This window comes from Aulonocara sp. 'chitande type north' Nkhata Bay, linkage group LG11 (assembly GCF_057382095.1).
Source record: "Aulonocara sp. 'chitande type north' Nkhata Bay isolate Kocher_YH1m ecotype deep benthic linkage group LG11, A_spYH_male_GT1.1, whole genome shotgun sequence".
Classification (NCBI taxonomy): domain Eukaryota; kingdom Metazoa; phylum Chordata; class Actinopteri; order Cichliformes; family Cichlidae; genus Aulonocara; species Aulonocara sp. 'chitande type north' Nkhata Bay.
Window position 1 is genome coordinate 13336997 of NC_141354.1, and position 20074 is coordinate 13357070.

The 20074-nt window shown below is 42.6% G+C and overlaps 1 protein-coding gene across 1 annotated transcript in view; it reads right to left on the bottom strand.

Annotated features, from left to right (window-relative positions):
* Positions 1–20074, bottom strand: part of znf407 (zinc finger protein 407) — a 158499-nt gene that overhangs the window by 85105 nt on the left and 53320 nt on the right. The window contains exon 5 of the mRNA XM_086310641.1: positions 6806–6880. Within this exon, the coding sequence (XP_086166767.1) occupies positions 6806–6880 (75 nt within the window). The remainder of the gene's footprint in view (positions 1–6805; positions 6881–20074) is intronic.

Below are 20074 nucleotides of genomic sequence, written 5' to 3' on the forward strand. Positions count from 1 at the left end.
TCACACCACTAACTCTCTCCTTTCCCTCCCCCTCTCACAAATACGCACATGCCCTTGCACACACATACACACACTGGTTCGTGGCTTTTGTGTGACTTGACCCCTGCATGCTCCGTGCGGTCCATATTGCCACCATGCTGGCTCTAGGCAGGGCTCTTCCGCCCCCGCTCCCCGATTCCAGGCTGGACCGTCTCAGCCCTCTGTGTAGGGGCAATATGGCCGCACTGCATGGCACGCTGGGATGCGGCTGCGAGCCCGGAGCCCAGCACCCCCGAAGCCAGATGCCTGCTCGGCCAAGTTTGGCCCCTGGCACAGCAAATTATGTATCAATTCTGTCACGTGAACATAGAAAAATATTTTCAGTGCATTATCTAGAGTAGAATAGTGGTTCACCGACACATCAGGTCAATTTTCAAAGCTTAAAATAACGTCATGGAATTGCTGTCCACTTCCGATACTGTGTGGTATTTTTACAGCTGATTTTATTCTACACATCAGAATATGCACCGATTACAAATGCAAAAAAATAAGAAAAAAAAGTGGGACAAATAAATTTATAGCATATTTTCCGCACACGTCTCGCTGCAGTCATGTAATGCTGGATGCTCTGAATATCCCTGCCTTCGTTTTGTTAGTCATCACACCTGGCCTGCATGCATCATGCTAGCTATTTCTGGATTGTTGTTCATGCCTTTTCACCTGTTTCCTTCGGAGGGATTTTACCACCCGCATATTTGGCACAGACATACAGCAGTGCTAGGAGAAACAAAAAATAGCAACTGCACTTGCGATCAGAAATCTCCCAAAACACTGAAATCACTCTCTCCAGCTGCTTGTATCATGTGTTACAGCCCCACCACCCCACCCCATCTACTTAAAACAAATATATCTTTCTTCTGGGTTGTCAGCACTGCTGTTTCAAGAGTGATGAGTGTATTAGTTCAAGGAGTTTATTATTACAAGCGTGAAAATGGCAGGCGTTTTAACAATTACCTACGAAAACAGGTATGCGAGACAGGTCAGTAGTCTTTTGGCACCCTGTTTTCAAAGAACTAATTACAAGCAGTTGAGTCAAGGTCGATGCTGTCTGTCACGCTCTCGAGCCACTCCCCTGTTATTAAAGGGTGGATTTAAGGTGCTTGCAGACCCCACAGAACAACAGAGAACACACCGAGAGGTTCACCAAGTTTATGAGGGTAATATACAACAACAATAAAGAATAAGGGAAAAGAAATCGCACTGTGTTAAACAGTCCTAGATAAGTTCCCTTAAAAATCTTGAAACACACATATATACAGAAATCATTTCCAGTATGAAGTCACTTGTTCATATATAAAGTATCAGGGTTGTTACTTAAAAGATGTGATGCTCATTATTCATTACTGACTTCAAATGTGATTGTCCCTCCATGTTTCTCCTCAGGGGCTGTTAGTCTTTGCTGTACTAGTCAACACCAAACACTCAAAACCGATGACTGCAACCTCTCCAGATTCTAGCTGCTTTCATAATCAGGATAACTCTATTGTTCTCCTGTGAGTGAGCATTTTTGATGTGTAAAACTAAATCAAAATCAAAACCAGCAGGGATACTTTTACACATTTCAGACACTTTGCAATAATTTTTCCCACTAGGCTTGCTCAGACCCTGCATCCGTTAACCGAATAAAGGAGATTATGTATTCAGATGAAAATGGGCTGAGGAACACGGATAACTCAACTCAGTGAGATATTACAAGTGGGCGCAAGAAAAGAAACAAATTCTTATTATCATCCCGAGCTGTAATGCAAAATATTACAATGTAAACCTTTTGAGATGACTGCGAGCTATTAAGTCAGACACCGTGCAGCCAGATTATTGTAAAACTAGGAGGACACGTGGTCCTCCTAAGCATATTTCTTTGAGAAAGCGCAAACATACGAGCAGATAAAAGGACAAAAAGCCCTCATCTCCGCTCGATGCCTGCAGTGAGGAGTAGTGGTGTGACTGAGACGAAGACCTAGTTGTGTCACTTTATAACAGTTCAGGCTCTATCTCGCTCTCTCTTTCTCTCTCGCCCAGAACCTGTCAGATAGTTGGGAGTCTGTCATCACACCCTTCCTCCCCTCCAATTCATCTTCCTCATTTTTTTTCTCCCCACTGGGGTTAGAACAATATAAGCGTCTAATATTAGCCGTTTATTATTAAGTCAGATCTGACCATTGCTAGCCCACCGCTGCCCAACACATTCATTAGTAGGACGTGATGGTAAGGAAAGAGGAGAGAGGAAAAGAGAATATCATAGAGGTATCGGCATAATTTCTATTTATAACTCTTCATATGAAAAAAATCATTTAGATCTACATATTCCTTTCATGTGTATGGGTTTTCTGTGTTGTTCCGTCATCTTCAACCCTGGGTCAGAAGCAGGGAAAGAAAGTGGTCTCCATATGACAAGAAGATTTGTAGTGATCCTTATTATACACTTTTAGTTCAGCTTAAATTTCATATTAACAATTTAGAAAACAGGAAAAGCCATCTACACTTCACTGAAACTGCCAGCTTCCAAATTTCTTTGATCCGAAGGAGGCCAAACAGATTGGATGTTGAACTTCACAAGAAGCGTGATACGAAAAACTGTCGGCAATGTCAGGCTTAAAATTCACATCAGTAGAACTCCTCCTCACAGATACCCCCGCAAAACAACTTGGCGTTTGAGATCCCAGACAGATTTGGCTAAGTGGGACCCGGTGTAACCGTCGGCTACTCAGGTCTTTTCCTCCTCCTCTCTTCCTTTGACTAACAGATCTCCCCAGTGTTCTAAAAATACCTGGTGAACAAGGCTGTAGAGATGGTGATGAAACTGCCTCTCTGACACTGTCCCACTGCAATCCATCTCTCCACCGCCTGCCAGCCAGCATATGTTTGCAATTGGCTCTCCCCAACAACCCCCATTGCCTCTCACCCCCCACCCCCCTAGTCCCCAGTTGCTGGTTCAGATACCCACCCCTACACACACACACACACGTGCACAAGTCCCCATCCTTTACCTCTCCCTGTCTTTCTTTCTCCCTCAGCTACTGTCCTCGTCTCCAGGTCTAGGCTTTCAAAACCAGTGCAGTTATCAATCACCAAGGCAGCACTGTCAGGTCAGCCCAAACCATCTCTCCCTCTCTGCCTGTCTCTTTGTCATCCCATCTCTTTCTATCTCCTCTCAACTCCTTCTCCCTCTTCCGCCCTCCATCCTCTGCCTCCTCTCTTACACTTGCCCAAATTTGTTCCACTTAAAAAGCCCTCCCCAATGACCTTGTGCTAATTAAGCTGCACTGTGTTAGAAATATGATGGTTAATTAATGATGAGATAAATTCTGTCTGCGGGACTGTCAGAAAAATGATGACACCGTGTTTTACAGGTTTAAATAGAACAAACCTTGTGGCCGTCCTCCGTCTAAGTGTGCATGTAGGTGTGTGTGTGTGTGTACATATGTGTGTGTGAGGGCGGCTGTGCACACGTCTGCACATATTTAAAAGGAGTGCAACAAACAATGAGAGAAAATAAGAGATAAAAGAATGAGCTTTTGCTGGTAGAAGTGGAAGTAAAGACTTTCTTTGCACTTGCCCATTAACATAACTAAAATATTTACTACACATATGTTAATATAGGTGCAGTATATGTTAATTTATGTGTGTGCTTATGTGATGATATCTGGCATAATACTTTAGAGTTCAGCAAAATGTAGGTTATTCTTGTTCCTATCTCTTAAGCTAAACACACTCCAGCTCATTTAAAAGTATCAATATTATCATTCCAGTCACTGCCATGTTAGTGTTTGGCATGACAAGTGGCCACATGTGGATGAGAGGGTGGTGGTGCTAAGTCAGCTAACACTAGCTAGCGTGGTGGAGGTGCATCCACAGTGTGCATATCTGCTAATCAATGCTAAGTAACAGAATACCAAAATAACAGAAGAACTCTCAAATGTCAAACTGAAGAACTTTGTGGTTGGCCTGTCCTGTACAGCACGTCATGTTATTTGTCAGTTGGCTCCACTGATAATCCTCCAAAAGGCTCCAACATGGGCAGGAGGTCCAGTTTTATGACTCAAATTAGAAGAAGTGAGGCCTAGGCCACCATTATTGGCTGTTATACAGCTGACTGTGCCGCTACATCTTTCAGTTGAAGCAAACAAACCTTAAATTTTGCTAGCTCTGGGACTATCAGACTGTTAACATACTTTTTAAAGCTTTTTAAAGTAGGGCATTTTAACACTGGTGTCTATTGGGATTGACTTGTGTCTGAAGACATCCTCTAGCGGCTTCTCCACAAACTGCAGTTCGAAACGCTGAAATTAAGCATTAGCACAAATTAGCACGGGGCCTTGTTGCATTTGGGGGCAAAAGTAAGACATAGATAAAACATTAGCCTAGTGCTGGTCAACTAAATATAAAGTTCATCTTAATAATGACAAACATTCAAAACCTGAAAGCTGATGCTTTCATGAGTTTTAGGAGTCTTTTCAAACTATCAAGAAGTCACTAATGTGGGGGACACAAGAAGTATACTCAAAAAGATACCAGGTTTCATGCACAAAACATACCTGTTTATAAATCTGGCTGGTCTCTCTTTTAAATTTGTGCCACTCACAAGTTCAAGTCAGAATGGGACTGAATGGGAATCTAAAAATTGAAGCTGTGTGGTACCAAAGCACACAGGAAACAACTAGTAGGAAAATCTTCCATATTTAAATCAGGTGTAGTTTTCTGTTTTTTGTTGTGATCTTTTTAAATTACAAATCATGTATAAGTCCAATATTATTGTGGTAGCAAAGCTGAATTTAAGTTGGACACGGCCAGCAATTGCTTCCGCAGTCTGGATGTTAAACTTTGCCTTTTAAGTTATGATAAATTCTGATCTCTTTTATAAATGTTATAAAAAAAGATCAGAAATAAACTGAGACATGAAAGGAAAGCAAAGATGGGGAAAAAAATATGAAGTTTACCCAGTCTGGCCAACAAGACATAGTTCTTTTGCTTTCACAGTTGGCCTTGTAGACAAGACGCTAAAAAGCAAATGTGATTGATTTAATAAATGTTTAAGTGATTTTTCAGAGGCGATACTTCTTGTTACCATTACTGTGGAGAAAGTATAGTTTTTGAAAAGAAGTCTAGACAGCGATCAAGACTTTACTCTGATCAAATAACGAGAAGTCTGAAGAATTTTCTGAGCAAAGTCCTTTTCAAAAGTTGTTTAAAAATGAAGAAAAACTTGCATGAATTACAGCATTGTTTGCATTTACTGGGAAAATGCCACCCCAGTACTGAAACTGCCATTTTCATCTCTGAATTTTCTATCAAGCCCACCAGTACCTCAGGTTACGGCAGATGGTCCGACGTTATTCATGCATGCCTGTTACCTCTGTCTTTTCTCTTTATGTAGATTGTAAAACTCTCTTATTTTATGTCTCTTAACTTTGGTCCTTTTTTTAAAAATGATTTCTTTAGATGTTAAATTATATGACTGCTGTTTGACAATGTAAACAGGAGAGACATCTGATCTGTCGCAGCAAAAACAAGATTTAACCCTTTTAGAAAAGCAAAACTGGGGGTACTCTTGAATCTCCTTTTTGTATCTGTATCCTGTTTTTCATTCATTTCTCAGTGGACATGTGGCAAGTGTAGAAAAGATATTGGACCCCACGTTAATTGGTTCAAGTTCCCTGTAAGGCAAACATCAGGATACATGGTTGTAGTGGACGAGTCACATATGTAAATGTATGTAACTGAGAGGCCATATGTATGTATACTGTTACATAAGAAAAAGCATGGAGTTCTGTCAACAGACTTTGGATAAATAAAGGTTACGATAACAAAAAAAACAAATGTGGATGAAACAGAGACTTGAAGCAGTTGAGGATATGAGGATTTGTTTCCATCTAATCCAGATGAACAGCTGACAGTAGGAATTTAGATGATAATGTCTGAGAGATGGAGAGGCATCTGGTCGGGATGCTTACTTCCATATCTGAAGCCACTTGTCATATCTAATACTGCACGTTGTCAAAAGTATCAATTTGGTTGCGGAGTAATGAAAAAGTGGGTCTGTTTCTATTTTAGCGGCTTGCTTGACAGATTGAGAGGTGTTTAACGTCTCATTTTGACTTGTCAGGGTGGAGGGGGGGCTTCACAACTTCATCTCCTCATCTTTCGTTTTCTCACACACGCACACACACACACACACGCAGACAGCAGGGCTCTGTTTCTGATAGACAGGGCCAAGCGGGAGACATTGCGCATACACAGAGACACACACTCGCGTGCACAGACAGAAATGGTAAAAGAAACATCATTCATCTCTAATTCAAGAGGGAGAGCAGAAAGTAAGATGAGGGAGAGAGCCAGATAAAGTTTGACAGAAGAAAGGGATGCAAGCAAGAGAGCGAGGAAGACAGAATGAGTGAAAGCCATTTAACTCATTAGGGAAAGGGAGGATCTCAAGTTATATTTAACTTGAAATTTAACTTGTGGGAAAATTTTGTGCTTAAAAGCTTGCAGGCCTCCACCGGGGTTGTAGCAGTCATCCTCCACCATCTAGAATTAATTGCCTTCTGTATCGCTTACTTTCATTTCTCAAAAACACAGATGCTTGGAGAACCAGGTAAAGAAATACTTTTTAAAAAGGTTTACTTCTTTATTTGCCGACAGGTTGTTATGCACGAAAGTTGGGAACACGCAGAAACCGTTCTGCACGCGATCCAAATAATTAATTTTTCTACCAAACTGAAAGCTGAGCATGATGTGTGGAAAATTCTGTTGCATGTGTTTAATTTACCTCTCTTTACGCTGTCCAACTCCATGTTTTCCCAGCAGATGGGTGCTGAGGTGTTTCTTCATAACAAAGGCCCACCTGCAATACACGAAAAACACAATGCCATACTTTTAACAAAGGAGTTTTAACGAAATTTTATGCCACTTTAAAAACACATTCGAACCAATCAGCACTCGTGGAAACCTTTATACACTCACTGGCAACTGTTCCAACTGCTCATTAATACAAACATCTAATCAGCCAATCGCATGCCAGTGACTGTGAATTCAGGCATACAGCTATGGTTGAGATGACCTGCTGAAACTGAGAACTGGAAAGAAAAGTGATTTGAGTGGCACGGTTGGTGGTGCCAGACGAGCCGATATTTCAGAAACTAATGATCCACTGGGATTTTCCCCACAAAACCATCTCAAGAGTTTACAGAGAATGGATGCCACTCCTGTCACCCTGTTCTTTTCTTTGTTTTTATCATCTTATCGTCTAGCTAGCTACTCCCTTATTCACAAGGGGTCACCACTGCAGGTAGCATGGCATTAAAAAAAAAAAAGGGAGTTTTTCATTGCCTTTCCATGCCGAATCAAACCGACAACTATACTTGTGGCTGTAGCTCAGGAGGTAGAACACGTCATCTACATCTACTGATCGGAAAGTTAGTGGTTCGATCCCTGGCTCCTCCGGTCTGCATGCCAAGTATCCTTGGGCAAGATACTAAGCCCAAGTTGCTCTTCGAGGCATCCACTGGAGTATGTGTATGAATGTTAGTCAGGAAGCACTAAAAAGCTTAGAAAAAAGTGATTGGCTAAATGTGGCATGTTGTATAGAGCACTTTGAGTACTCCGGGAGAGTAGAAAAGCGCTATATATAAGAATGAGTGTATAAAATAGTAGACTGTGCTAAGAAACCTTTTCTTGACACTCTAACAGTGTCCATGTGTCAGACCACTGACTCTGGTGTACTGAACTTAATAAAAAAGAATTCTAGCAAATCCTGTTGTGTGCATTTTCTGTTGTCAATGTTTAACTGTCAGTTTTAACATTAAAGGCTTTAGTACTATGTGTTGCCAGAGGCGCAACAAGTTTTAAATGTTCACAGTTCACATAGTATTCACTGTGAAATGTTATTTCTGATGTGCAGATTTAAACTAAACTACTGGGCCAATGTGAGGCCACTTACTACGTGTCTTCCCTGCTCTCTCTCGCCCTCCTTTCCCGTCTTCCTTCCACTGCCCTCTCTCATTAAAGGCTAAAAAACACCACAGAAGTAAGACAGAAGTGTCCTAAAAATAATATCTCAACTGAAACATAATAGTTATGTAGAATGATGTCCTTGCAAAGTCTTTGTTTTGGTAATCTATTTTTCCCTTTATTATGAGGGATTGTCTTTTGCTTGTCTTATGTTTTCCAACTGTTTTAAATAACTGCAAGACAACATGAACCCATCCTTCTCTTACATATGTAGTTTTTGATAATAAACAGGTTTGGGTAAATAAGTACTGCTGTAGGTGAACTGTTCAAAATGCTGTACATAAATGTGTGGCACAAATGTGTACACATATGCGAGGATTTATAAGCTTGTGTATCTGCAGTACTTGCAGTAGCACGCATACACACTCAAACATACCAGGGTGCTGTCGTCTGACAGTGACCACAATGTACTGACTTTGTCGAGCGCCCTGAGTTTACCGTGTCTCCAAAACAGAATCTGAAAACATAATGAACGGATGACAAGACTAACTACTCTGACATCCAAGCAGCTTCACCAGTGTTTTCATCCCCTGGCCTTTTCATTTAGCACCCATCACTTCCCATTACTGTGCAACTGAGAGACAATGACCACATCTGAGAGCTGAGGAAGGAGCTACATAAAAGAGGCAGCGGGAGTTGAACCAACAGTCATGTGGTCGGCACTGTCGCTGCACATGCTTGGTTCCCCCGAGTCTCGCTCCTCCCAATTTCTTTTTTCTTCATATGGATGTTTTCACTTTTCATTTCTTTGCAAGGACATCATTCTATTTTCTCTTCAGCTAGCCCGTTTGTACCTTTTTGAAGCTTTCAGTCTCTCATGAAGCAAAAGCATAATTATTTCACTAATTATGTCACTACCCCACTCTACCCCAGCTCCTCCAACATCTGGACACACACACACACACACACACACACACACACACACACACACACACACACACGGCTATGTCCTCCATCCCATCATGGCCCCAGAGTCCCGTCCGTCATCAAGGCCCCGAGGCCGACTCTAACTAACACTACCACATAAATATTCAAACATGTTCCACTGTTTTGCCTCGTTATCATCACTCAAGATTTTCTCAATCCGCTCTAACTCAATCCATCCATCCGTCCAGAATGCTGCCTTGGAGTTAAACTGGGAGCAAATGTATGACTAAATCCTCTATGCTCCAATCGGCAAGAATGGCAAGATCAAAATGCTGAGCCTCTCTGGCCCACTGGAAGCGCCTCTGACTGACACGATCATCTATAAATAAACAAACAGCATAATTAAGACATTTCTGAGAGGGTGGGTGAGTGGGGGGGGGGTTAAAAGAATTAATCAATACATTTGAGAGAATAGCACGGCCTTGGAACACTTCACGCGTGCTTGTTTAAGTCGTCGTGTTTAGACGTGGAGAAAAAAAGAGCTTGCAAACATTTCTGTTAATTATGTATTACAGCTGTCCTTCATAAACCTAATTACAGAGTGCTGAAAGGCAACAGGGGCAATTTGCATATGCGCATGAAAGACAAGACATATGCAAAATATGATTTTAATTAGCATTCTTTGATAGCAAGGGGTACAAATTAAACTGGCATGTTGAGAGATTCTCATCTCACCCCTTTTTTTTACTGGATTATTCTCAGAGTGGCACGAGTGCAAGACGGTTAATGCCCTGTGGAGGCACCTGGCACAGGCTGCACACACACACACACACACACACACACACACACACACACACACACACACACACACACACACACACACACACACACACACACACACACACAAATGGATCTTAAGATGCATAAATGTGCAATAAGCACACATGCAAACCTAAATAACCATACACAAATGGAAAATTCCAAAGACACAAACTTACAAAATCGCAATTAGCTGTTCACCATGTGATTATCTAATACACATAAATGGCTCTGATAAGGAAGCAGGGAACAAACACACATATATGCACAAATAGTGATACAAAAACAAACAAATAGCAATCGTTGCTCACAAAAAGACACCACGAGTCCCCAATTTCTCATGCATACACACGCACACACTTTTACACACAGAAAGATCCCATATCTAAATGTTAAAGGGGCAAATCCATTTGTTTAAGGCAGTCTGTAATCAGCCCCCTGCCCCTGGTGTGTGTGCATCCTCTGCCATCCAGGTCAAGGCCTCAGCTTGTCGTCCTGCTGCCTTGGGCTGCATCATCAGCCCAAGCCATCAGCCTTGATGGTTATTGTAACAAAGGGATACTTTAACATGCCATTCATCCATATCAATTCTCTTCCCCCCATGAATTGAACTAATAAGGCTGTGCCTCTGCCCTCCAGGGAGGCTCATAATATCCATTGCAGATATGAAAAAAGAAAAAAAAAAGAAAAAGAAAAACCGAGGCGCTGGTGTTTCACGTTCGACTTTCCCTTCAGACTAATCGGCGCGCCACAGCTCGTTAGGTCCGTGACGTGCCAAAGCTTTACCGATAAGCAGGGGAGACACGGCTCAATTACCCACAGTTACAATCTTTCTCTTTTTCTTCCCTCCCGCTGCCTGACGATGAAGAGATAACATGTCAATATTTGATACAAACAACTTCATTTGCCTAATGGTGTTCCTGGATAGGCCCATCTAAAGGTCTAGAAGGGATGGGAGATCTAAGAAAAGGCCTCAAGCAAATCTCCGCTTAGACGTACCGTGGCCACCCGCCCCAAATCACACAGTCCTGTTTCCAACAGCTGTACACGAGGCATTGTGGGTTGGAGCCAGATTGGACAGAGGACAGTTTTCCAACTTTTTCTTGAGTTGCTTTCAACTAGGTCTTGACAGTGACACTTGACTGTCAAGAACCCACGTGAGTATTATCATCTCTCTATTAATAGACAGGCAATGCAAGGGAAGTGAACCAGTGCTCATAGTGGCAGTAATGGACAGCTGTTAAGTCAGAAATAACTTCAAATTCAATGTCAAACAGAAACTAGTGTCAACAAATAATCAGACAAGTCTGCAGAAACACTGACGTGACTGTATTCAAGTTACATCGCTAAGCTCGCGCACTGTTACTACGTGTGCGTCAAAAGAAGTGAAGACAGAATCTGTTTTCTAAGTCAGAGTTTTCTCCAAAACATTTTAATGAACAACGGGAAGATGCTTGAGCATCCAGGTTGTTGCCTGCTGTGCATGGCAACAACAGAACGCAACATGGGAAAAGCTATGAGGTGAAAAATGAAGCTGAAGTCAAACAAAGACGTGTACTTTACTTGGTTAGAAGGTAACTGAAAAGCCATTACGAGAGCTACCAGATGTAGGAACTGCTCAACCCTCACTGGGCGAAACCACTGAAAACCTCGGCAAGGAAGAACAGTTGAACTCTGAAGTTATGGCACTATGGTTCAGCTCACACACACACACAAACACACACACAGGCTCTGCAGTGGTCCGCTGGGCCCCAAAGAAATGAGTGTGTGCGGGCTCATCCAGCCTCCTGTGCAAGCCCTAATGATGGCCTCCACCTGCTGCTTTAATGTCACAGCTGGATCGCCCTCCATCCTTCACTGACTCTGACTGCCATCAGCAGCAGGTAGCTCCCCTCTGCACACTCCTCCCTCCATCTCAGCTTCCTTTATCTCCCCTCTCTTCCATCTTCAGTTTCTCCTTTTCAATACATCCTCATACCTCCACACTCCAACAGCGTAATGCTTGATTCATACTACTTCTATACCCTATGCCATAACCTAACAGCATGGCCTACAGAGTAATCTGACATGCACCTTCCGAAAAATGTAGCTACACGTCGCATTGACACAAACCACAATAACTGTGATACGTCTGCATGTAAAAAGAGTATATTCATGAGTAAAAAGACATTACCGCCATGAAACAAAATGTAATAGCAGCAGCTGTATTTTTCCATCGGACACATAAGGCATTTTTGGAGTTTTCATAGTATAGACTCAATTCTTTCTGATGGCTGGTCTTCCTGCATTTCATTATGAAATAACTATTGTTCAAGATTTATTATTATTAGATCCAAGTCCCACATGATCAGCTGCGTTTCACCTGTGATGGCAGATCACTGCAGACACACCAAACACAAATGGCATCACACAGTACTATGCATGTGTTTAATGTATAACATCATTGCAGTTAATGACAATGCTCCATATGGAGCAGACATGCTGCACAAACTAAACACTATTAGTTCAAGGATGCTACAAGCACATGCTATGCTTACAACCAAATAGGAAGAGCCATAGGAGTTAAAAAAATACCCCACTACGCCACAACTAATTCACTCTTCAGAGTAAACACAATGTGCTTTTTCCTTGTTTGTTTTATTTATTTATTTTTTTTTTTATAAAGCCATCCTGGAGAAGCGGAAAACCTGGAGGTAAGTTGACATGTCTAATCTGCGAAGCTTTGACAGGCAGGTGAACTGACAGAAGAACAGAAACCAACACTTGGCTGACAGCAACCCTGGAGCGCCGAGACAGCTGCCGACATGTCAGACAGACAGATAAACAGACAGGAACCAGAAGTCGGAAGATAAGACATTTATTGACAGAGAGAGCGACTTGCTTTTCTGACACAGAGACAGACAGGCAGACATCAAGAATAAGGACTCAGAAAGGAGGGATTCTGCTGAGTTTACAGGCTGAGTTTAAAGGATGTTCCGCAAGTCAGCCCATAGCGGTAGATGGGGGAGAACTAAATGTGATGTCAAATTTTGCAGATGTGGAGATAGATGGTGATAGAAGGGTGGAAAAAGAAAAGCCACAGGAGGGAAAGAAGGGAAATAAAGGAATGTGAGAAATCATGATGGAGTATCTGGATAAGTCGGAGTGAACGTGAACTAAGGTGAGAACCAAAGGCAAATGCAGTTTGCGGTGTTGTCGCTCTGTTTGACAGAAGCGAGAGGCGACTTCACATCAATATTGCTCAGGCTTATAGGAGATGCACTTATGGAAACGTCCCATAACGTAACAGACATTAGGGAGGGAAAAAATAAACAAATAAAGCATCCAGACTGATTTTGTGTTTTTGAGCTAAAGCAAGCACTTGATCTATTCTAAGATGATCCCGATAAAAATAAAAGAGGCAAAGCGTTTCTCTGACGACAGATCAACGTCGGGGCTCTCACTGAAACAGACACCTCTCACTTGTGACGCCGCCGCTCGTGTGTGCGCACAGGCCCGCGCGCGTCCTCTAGTTTTAGAGGGAGGTACATAAAAAGCTCACTTCGCCTCTCCAAAGGGGTTTTTTTGGATCATCTGCTGAGGCAGGTGATGGGGCTTGACGGATTGATTGAGGAGAAGTTCTCATCGACAGTGGCAGCGCCCCATAGAGTTCCCAGCTCCAGTGCACACTGTTCCATTAAAGGATCATTTAGAGGGAGAGCAAGTTCCACCTGCACTTATGCAGAGCACACGCTAATGTGAGATGAAACAGACATTTTCAAGCTACAGGAAGGGAGAGAGAAAGTGCGGGGGAAAAAAAAAAATTATAATAATGAAAAATAAAAATTCAGTCCCTTCCCAACAGCGCATTTCCATCTTCAAGAGAACGGCGATTGATGAAGTAATCTATTATTGATATCATCATCGCTATGCGCCGATGGCAGTTTCGGCGTTAACAGAGCCCCCAGCTCTGAGCGTCATAGCACTGTTTGCATATTATGCTACTCAGCTTCATTATATTTTCTAATTAACTCCTTTAATTTGGGATTTAAATCCTGAGCGAGAGAAGAAACTTGAAAATGCTGAACAAGAAAGAATAATGCCGTATTCGGCGTCGAGATGAAAAGTGAGATGGAGAAGAAAAGAACAAGGTACAGGACAACTTGGAGCAGTTTTCAAAACAGATTTCTAAAAGCTTGGCATAGCATGTGTGGCATCAGCACAAATATGATTCACTTTTATGGATTAAACAAAAGCGGCGAGCACTATCCGCTACGAAGACAGAACATGTCCTGAGACACATTTTAAATGAAATACATTACATACTAAAATTACGCTGTGCTGGGAGGAGGTGAAAAAGTCTCATTTTACACAACAAAACAAAATGAATCAAAAAACGCCGGTTGTTAAAGGCTGTTAGCTTCTGTTGCTAATGCATCTTTCTCTCCTTCCTTCCCTTCCTCTCTGCAGTGCAGTTAAAGATATGAAAAATATATGTGCTTTTTATCCACCACCCCCCCCCCCCCCCTTTCTCTCTCTTTTCCACTGCGCCGTGTTAAATCATTAAAGAGAAGTCCTGCTCATTATCTCTCTAAACAAAACTTCTCTTAAACCAAATAAATCACCGTTGCGCTGCGCAGCTAACAGCCGTGAAGGGATAAATTACAAAGCGCCTCACTGGCAGCACTGGTATTTTAAAAAGCTTGCTGCACAATTTCTATGATGTGCAGTAATTTGTAATGCAGGTTTCCTTATGTTTATATGGTCTCTTCAGGTGTGTGTGTGCGAGCGTGTGTGGTGTATGCTGGGGAAGAGGTGAAGGGTGGGGAGTGAAATAAGAGTCTGTTTGTGTTTCTTCAATATTAAGCCCGCTTTGGCACAGAATCTAGCACTAAGCAAAATTACTTTACAACCCTGAATATATTTTTATAAAGTAGATAATACTGCTAAGACAGCAAAAAGACATCACACGGGATAAGATTTTAAACGCCAGTGCTAAAACTTTATGTTTGGACCGAAAGATAGAACAGCAGTTAACATGGATACAATTAAAGGACATACTGAAAGAATTCCTGTAAGAGATTCTTAAAGGCAACATGTGTTATTTGAAGCTTGGCACAATGGTATTATATATACACGAGTGTGACTGACTGAAAGAAAAAGATGAAATAAAAACTGTCTCTTTGGTCCGAGAGCCAGATCGTGTGACCGCTGCCATTACGACTAGCTTCATTATAAACAGGAAAACACCCCAGCAGGGTCGCAGCTTCTGTTAAACCGTGTAATTGAGGGAAGAGACACCAGCCACCCCCTTTCACCTCTGCAACCCTCTGGACTCCTTCATGAACCAAGAACTGTGATGAGCCCCTCCCGACCTTTTTCTGGGCCCCCAGTGGGTACATTACGCTGCAGATAACAGGGCTGCACTAGGGTCCATTTACAACAGCGAGCCTCCCTTGTGCCTCCTGGGGATGAAAACCAATAGTAGCCCCAGTATCACGCCCCCGCACCCACAACAATGAAATTAAAAAAAAAAGGAAAGAAGCTCAAAGATGATTTATTCAGTCTGTTTGCTTATACACTCCATCTGCACGTCCTCTGAGAACAAATTAAATGTACAAAAAAAGAGGATGAAGAAACAATGGTTTAATATGAAAAGAAGGAAACGCACTGAAATCCCGATGCTAAAGGTCCAGAATAACTTTATTTGTGACACACGCTTACACTGTATTAGCAGAAATGCAAGGCAAATGTTAACAAACCGCAAAAACCAGACCAAACTACTGCTCCTAAGAAAAAATTTAAAAAAGGATGCAAAAGAAGTTTAAGTAAATCAAAGAACACCTGAGCAATTGCCGGAGGGAGGGCTGAAGGTGCTGAAAACTGAAAAGATGCACAGAAGACAACCTTTAATTTCGACTGCTGTTGTTTCTGGCGAGTGGTCTCGCACATTAAAAAGAACTGAAGCAACATGACAAGTGAGAGTTGTGTTTCTCTCACAATAGTTTTGCTAAAGCAGACAATCCATAAAACATAAGGCCTCTGTATTGACGTTTTTCTTCAGCCGGCTGAGTGAAGGGCGTAGCTGGGATGTCAGGACTGTCTGTCGGCCAGCTACCACTCTCATTATCCTCGCGCCTCTGTGAAGGGCAGCTAAGGTCACACTCCAGAGGAGCAAAATAAACCGCTCTGGTACTAATCTAATATTCAGCGATCCTATCAAAGAATGACTTATTAGGCTCAAAGAACTGGAACTGTTGATGGAGAGGAAAGATTTCTCAAAGTGGAAGTTCACACTTTTTTTTTTCTTTCTCTGAGTAAGGAAAGTTGAAATGTAAAATGTGACACCTGTCATCTCTGGGTGGCAGAATTAAAAAGTACTTTCTCTAACCTGGAAGTGAGTGAATATTTCCTCAGAGGTTCAGTGGGGTGTCAGCGCTCTCACATGGTATAAAAACAATGGACTTTCTGGAGATTGAGCGAGAGTGCAGCTTAGGAATTTACACAATGCACCGTTCAAGTGTTATTATAGATGCTGCTGCCTCCTACTCAAAGCTAGCGCACTTCTACACCTCTCAGAAAGTATGCATGCACGCGCACACACACACACACACACACACACACACACACACACACACACAAAGGATGTCTTTGTTTGGCTGTTGCCGCCGTTGTCTTGACACCTACCATCTGCCGCCCCAGCAACAGAGAAGAGTGAAGAGATGAGTTTCTCTCTGGAAACTTGCCCTCCACCCCCCCACCCCCACCCCGCGACAAAAAACACCCTGCAAGGTTTCACTCAAACGAGTGCCGGCCTCCCTCCCACTGCCAACACTTTCTGATGCTCCACAGGTTGAATCGCTGCTCAATAAACAGCCAATTGCCACCTTTTCTAATACCTTGCCTAATGAAGTTTATGCTGCAATGGATACAATGGTAAATAAGCCACAAACAACACCACCACCAACACCACTCAAGAGCAAAGAAAGCCTTTGTGAAAACTCCCAGGTTCCCACTCAGCCACTTAATAAAACCTTGTTTCATTGAAGTGTGCGTACAAGCGTGTGGGAAGCGAGTGGGGTAAATTGGGACGAGCCTCCTCAGTCACCATCTATAGACGCGAGATGTATCAAAGAGAGCGGGCACTCAAAAGTAAATGAATAAATAAATAAGTAAATAAAGCACGCTATGCAGATGAGGGTGACGAAGCCTCCATTCTGCGACGCGCTGGCCATTCATCACCTGCACATGCAAAGCGCCCGGCTCTGGTCCTTAGCATATTCGCATATTCTAATGAAGTCTCACATGCAAATGAGGACGACCTTTTCCTTTTGGCCTTTTCTTTTTTTTCTTGCTCTCTGATTCTTTTATTTTTATATATATATTTTTTTACAACTTTACATTAAGACGAGGGGAGTGGAGAGTGCTGGCTGTAATGGCTATTAGAGCGACAGGCTGAGTACGTGACGTTGTGATCTAAACTCAGCAACGCTGTAATTAGGCTAATCTATTACCAGACGGCGCCTGTCAGGAGATCTTTATGGCAAAGGACAGACTTGTCAGGCACTTTATTTATTAAAACTGGCTCTGGATTTTCTAAAGAGATGGTCAGTTAGTCCCACAGAAAAAAAAGAAAGTACCCACACATTGACATGGGCTCAGACACAGATAACAGCAGCACCCATGGGACCTTACTGCTGCCCCTGGACCTTTGAGGTGCTACATGCTGTGCAATCTAATATCGACTAGGTGTGTCCAGCCTTGTATCTGTACAGACTGACATCAGCTTCAACTTGCATATTAAATATCATCCATTTAGGGTATTAAAAACCTAATAATGTGAGGCTGATTTTTCCTCCACGTGTATACACATTTTAAATTACTTGTTATTTTATTTATGTATTGGTTTTTTAAAAGCAGAAAACATTTTAAAGAGGTTTGTCACTACTGGCTTTAAAACCCCTACTGATGACAGTCCAACTGTCTGGCCACTTCCCTCTCTGGCTGTCACGAGTGACCAGCAGAGAGGAGGGGACACCAGCCGTCACTAGCCCTTCCTCTCTTCTGTCCACCGGGCAGGGTCTTGTGCTGTCGGCGGGGAGGCGGGAGAAAGTTATGCCTCCTTACTGTGACTTTGAACTTTCTGAGATGAGGCATAAATATTGAAATATTGAAATGAAAGATGCGGTGGGGCACAGAGGAGGTGGGAGGGGGAGTAGAAGGAAGAGGGGGAGGAAGGGGGGGGGGGGGATAGACGGATTGTGGGGGAGAAGAGACAGGAGGCCCACTGAGAGAAAAGACAAGGCCCTCACCCTTCTGCCAGGCTGCATTCTAGCAGGCCGACAGTTATGGATAGGAAACATTACTGCTGCTGGTAATTAAAGCAAAAACTAATACTGTCTCTTGGATGAGGGGGTTTCACAGTGAGCATCCATTTGTCACTGCTGTACACTCGCCAAGGCCAGATTAAATCTCTCACACATTTAGTCCTGCTGTGCACTGGGGTGCAATCTATCTATCTATCTATCTATCTATCTATCTATCTATCTGTCTGTCTTCTTTTTAACTAACATTGGGTGTCAAACTAAAAATCCTTCCACATTAAATATAATAATGTCGATTCTGAAAAGATTCCCACTTAATGAACCAGCTATTTACAAAAGAGTGATGCCTAAGGTAGCTCAAGAAACACGTGCAATTGCATCAGCATGTTTCATTTGTTTTCCACATTCAGTCTACCGTCACTGCAAAGAAATGCTACACTGGTGAATCAATGAAACGCGCTGGCATGGCTCCTTGACTGTGCCACTTTACTTCCCTGAAGTATGGCATGTGTAATCTCTTTGCCAGCATTAAGGCTCTAAAACTGACAATTATTTAGATCCCCGGCTCAGAAGAAATTAAAGGTTCAGACTTTCATGACGTGATCCAGCAGTAACGAGTTGCAACACAATTCTGAGCAAACAGTCAAAAGTCTGAACAGCGTGGCCTGTTTCTCTGTGACACTGTGCAGAGCCATCCGACGAGCCAGACTGGACCTGTGGTCTATCTATCTATATCTGGTCTAAAAGCCAGACAAATTGCATGTGGATAGAAAAATAAAAGTTTATGTTTAAGATATTGGTTTCCATCTTCAGGGCTTCTTTTGCAGAGTCTGGACATTATAAGCTGTGAGAGACGACGGATGATTCGCCCTCCTTGTAGAGGTGGCTGAAGGTGAAAGCCAAGAGAATCGTATCAATTCAAAGATCTTAGTATCAGCTTTCAGAACACATGTAGGTCAACTCCTACTAAAGAGTCCTCAGTGAGGCAGTTAGTGACTGACTGAGCGACTGACTGCAGAGTGGCAGTGAAAAGGCCACTGGCTGTGGGGGGGGGGGGGGGGGGGGGGGGGGGGATGCCGTGTCACCAGACGGAGGAGATCGGTGACACTGAGCGTGTCACAGGGTGACGGCTGCACTCTGCTAGGACCAGCAGCCCCTCCAGCACTGTCAGAGGAACCAGCAGCTCCAGATACTGACACTAGCAGCCATACTGACAAGCCAAACATGACTCGTCTCTGCTCTCGCCACAGACGAGGCCTGACGGCACACGGAGATGAAATGAGAAGGAGGGACAGAGGGATGACTGAGGAGAGAGCAAATAAATACAAACTGAATCTGTGTATGGTGAAATAGGCAGACAATACATAGCGATGTATTGCATGAAAAAATAAAAAATAAGAGTAAGAGTAAGAGTAAAAGCCAGCTCAGCCTAGGTAAAACACATTAGAAAGAATGCAGTCCACAACCAATGACTTTGAGCTGACTGGCTGAATTCATGCCAGCCTGTTTTAACCCGACAGGGACCAATCAATGGTCTTCACTTTGTTTTCTATTCAACAGTGTCAAATTATTACCTCCCCTTTGTCCTCTGAACGAAAATGTTCTTTTGCCAGCTTGCAGAAGTGCTTACTCAATGTTCTTTGATTAGTAAAAACCAAACAAGAGGTCTTCGCTGTGCTCAAATGTAAACTAACAGTTGTGCACAAAAGAAGGCGTGGCCAAATTATATATAGATTACATTAAACTGAACCAAATGAATATGAAAACAGTTTGTATAACCCATTACCACAGTAAATGGCACATTGTTTCATTCCCCTGTAGCCCTTACACAGATGTTACAAATGAAGAGATTATAGCAGCAGGTTACCACAGACTCGAATTAACACCAAAGGTTAGGTTTAGTTGTACTATCTTAGCTCCTTTTTCATGATTTCATATTTTAGTTGATCTCAATAATATGAGAAAAGGGACTGCAAGGGAAAAAAACAAACACACTGAAAGGTGGGAGAAAAGAAGGATGACAATAATAACATAGAGAT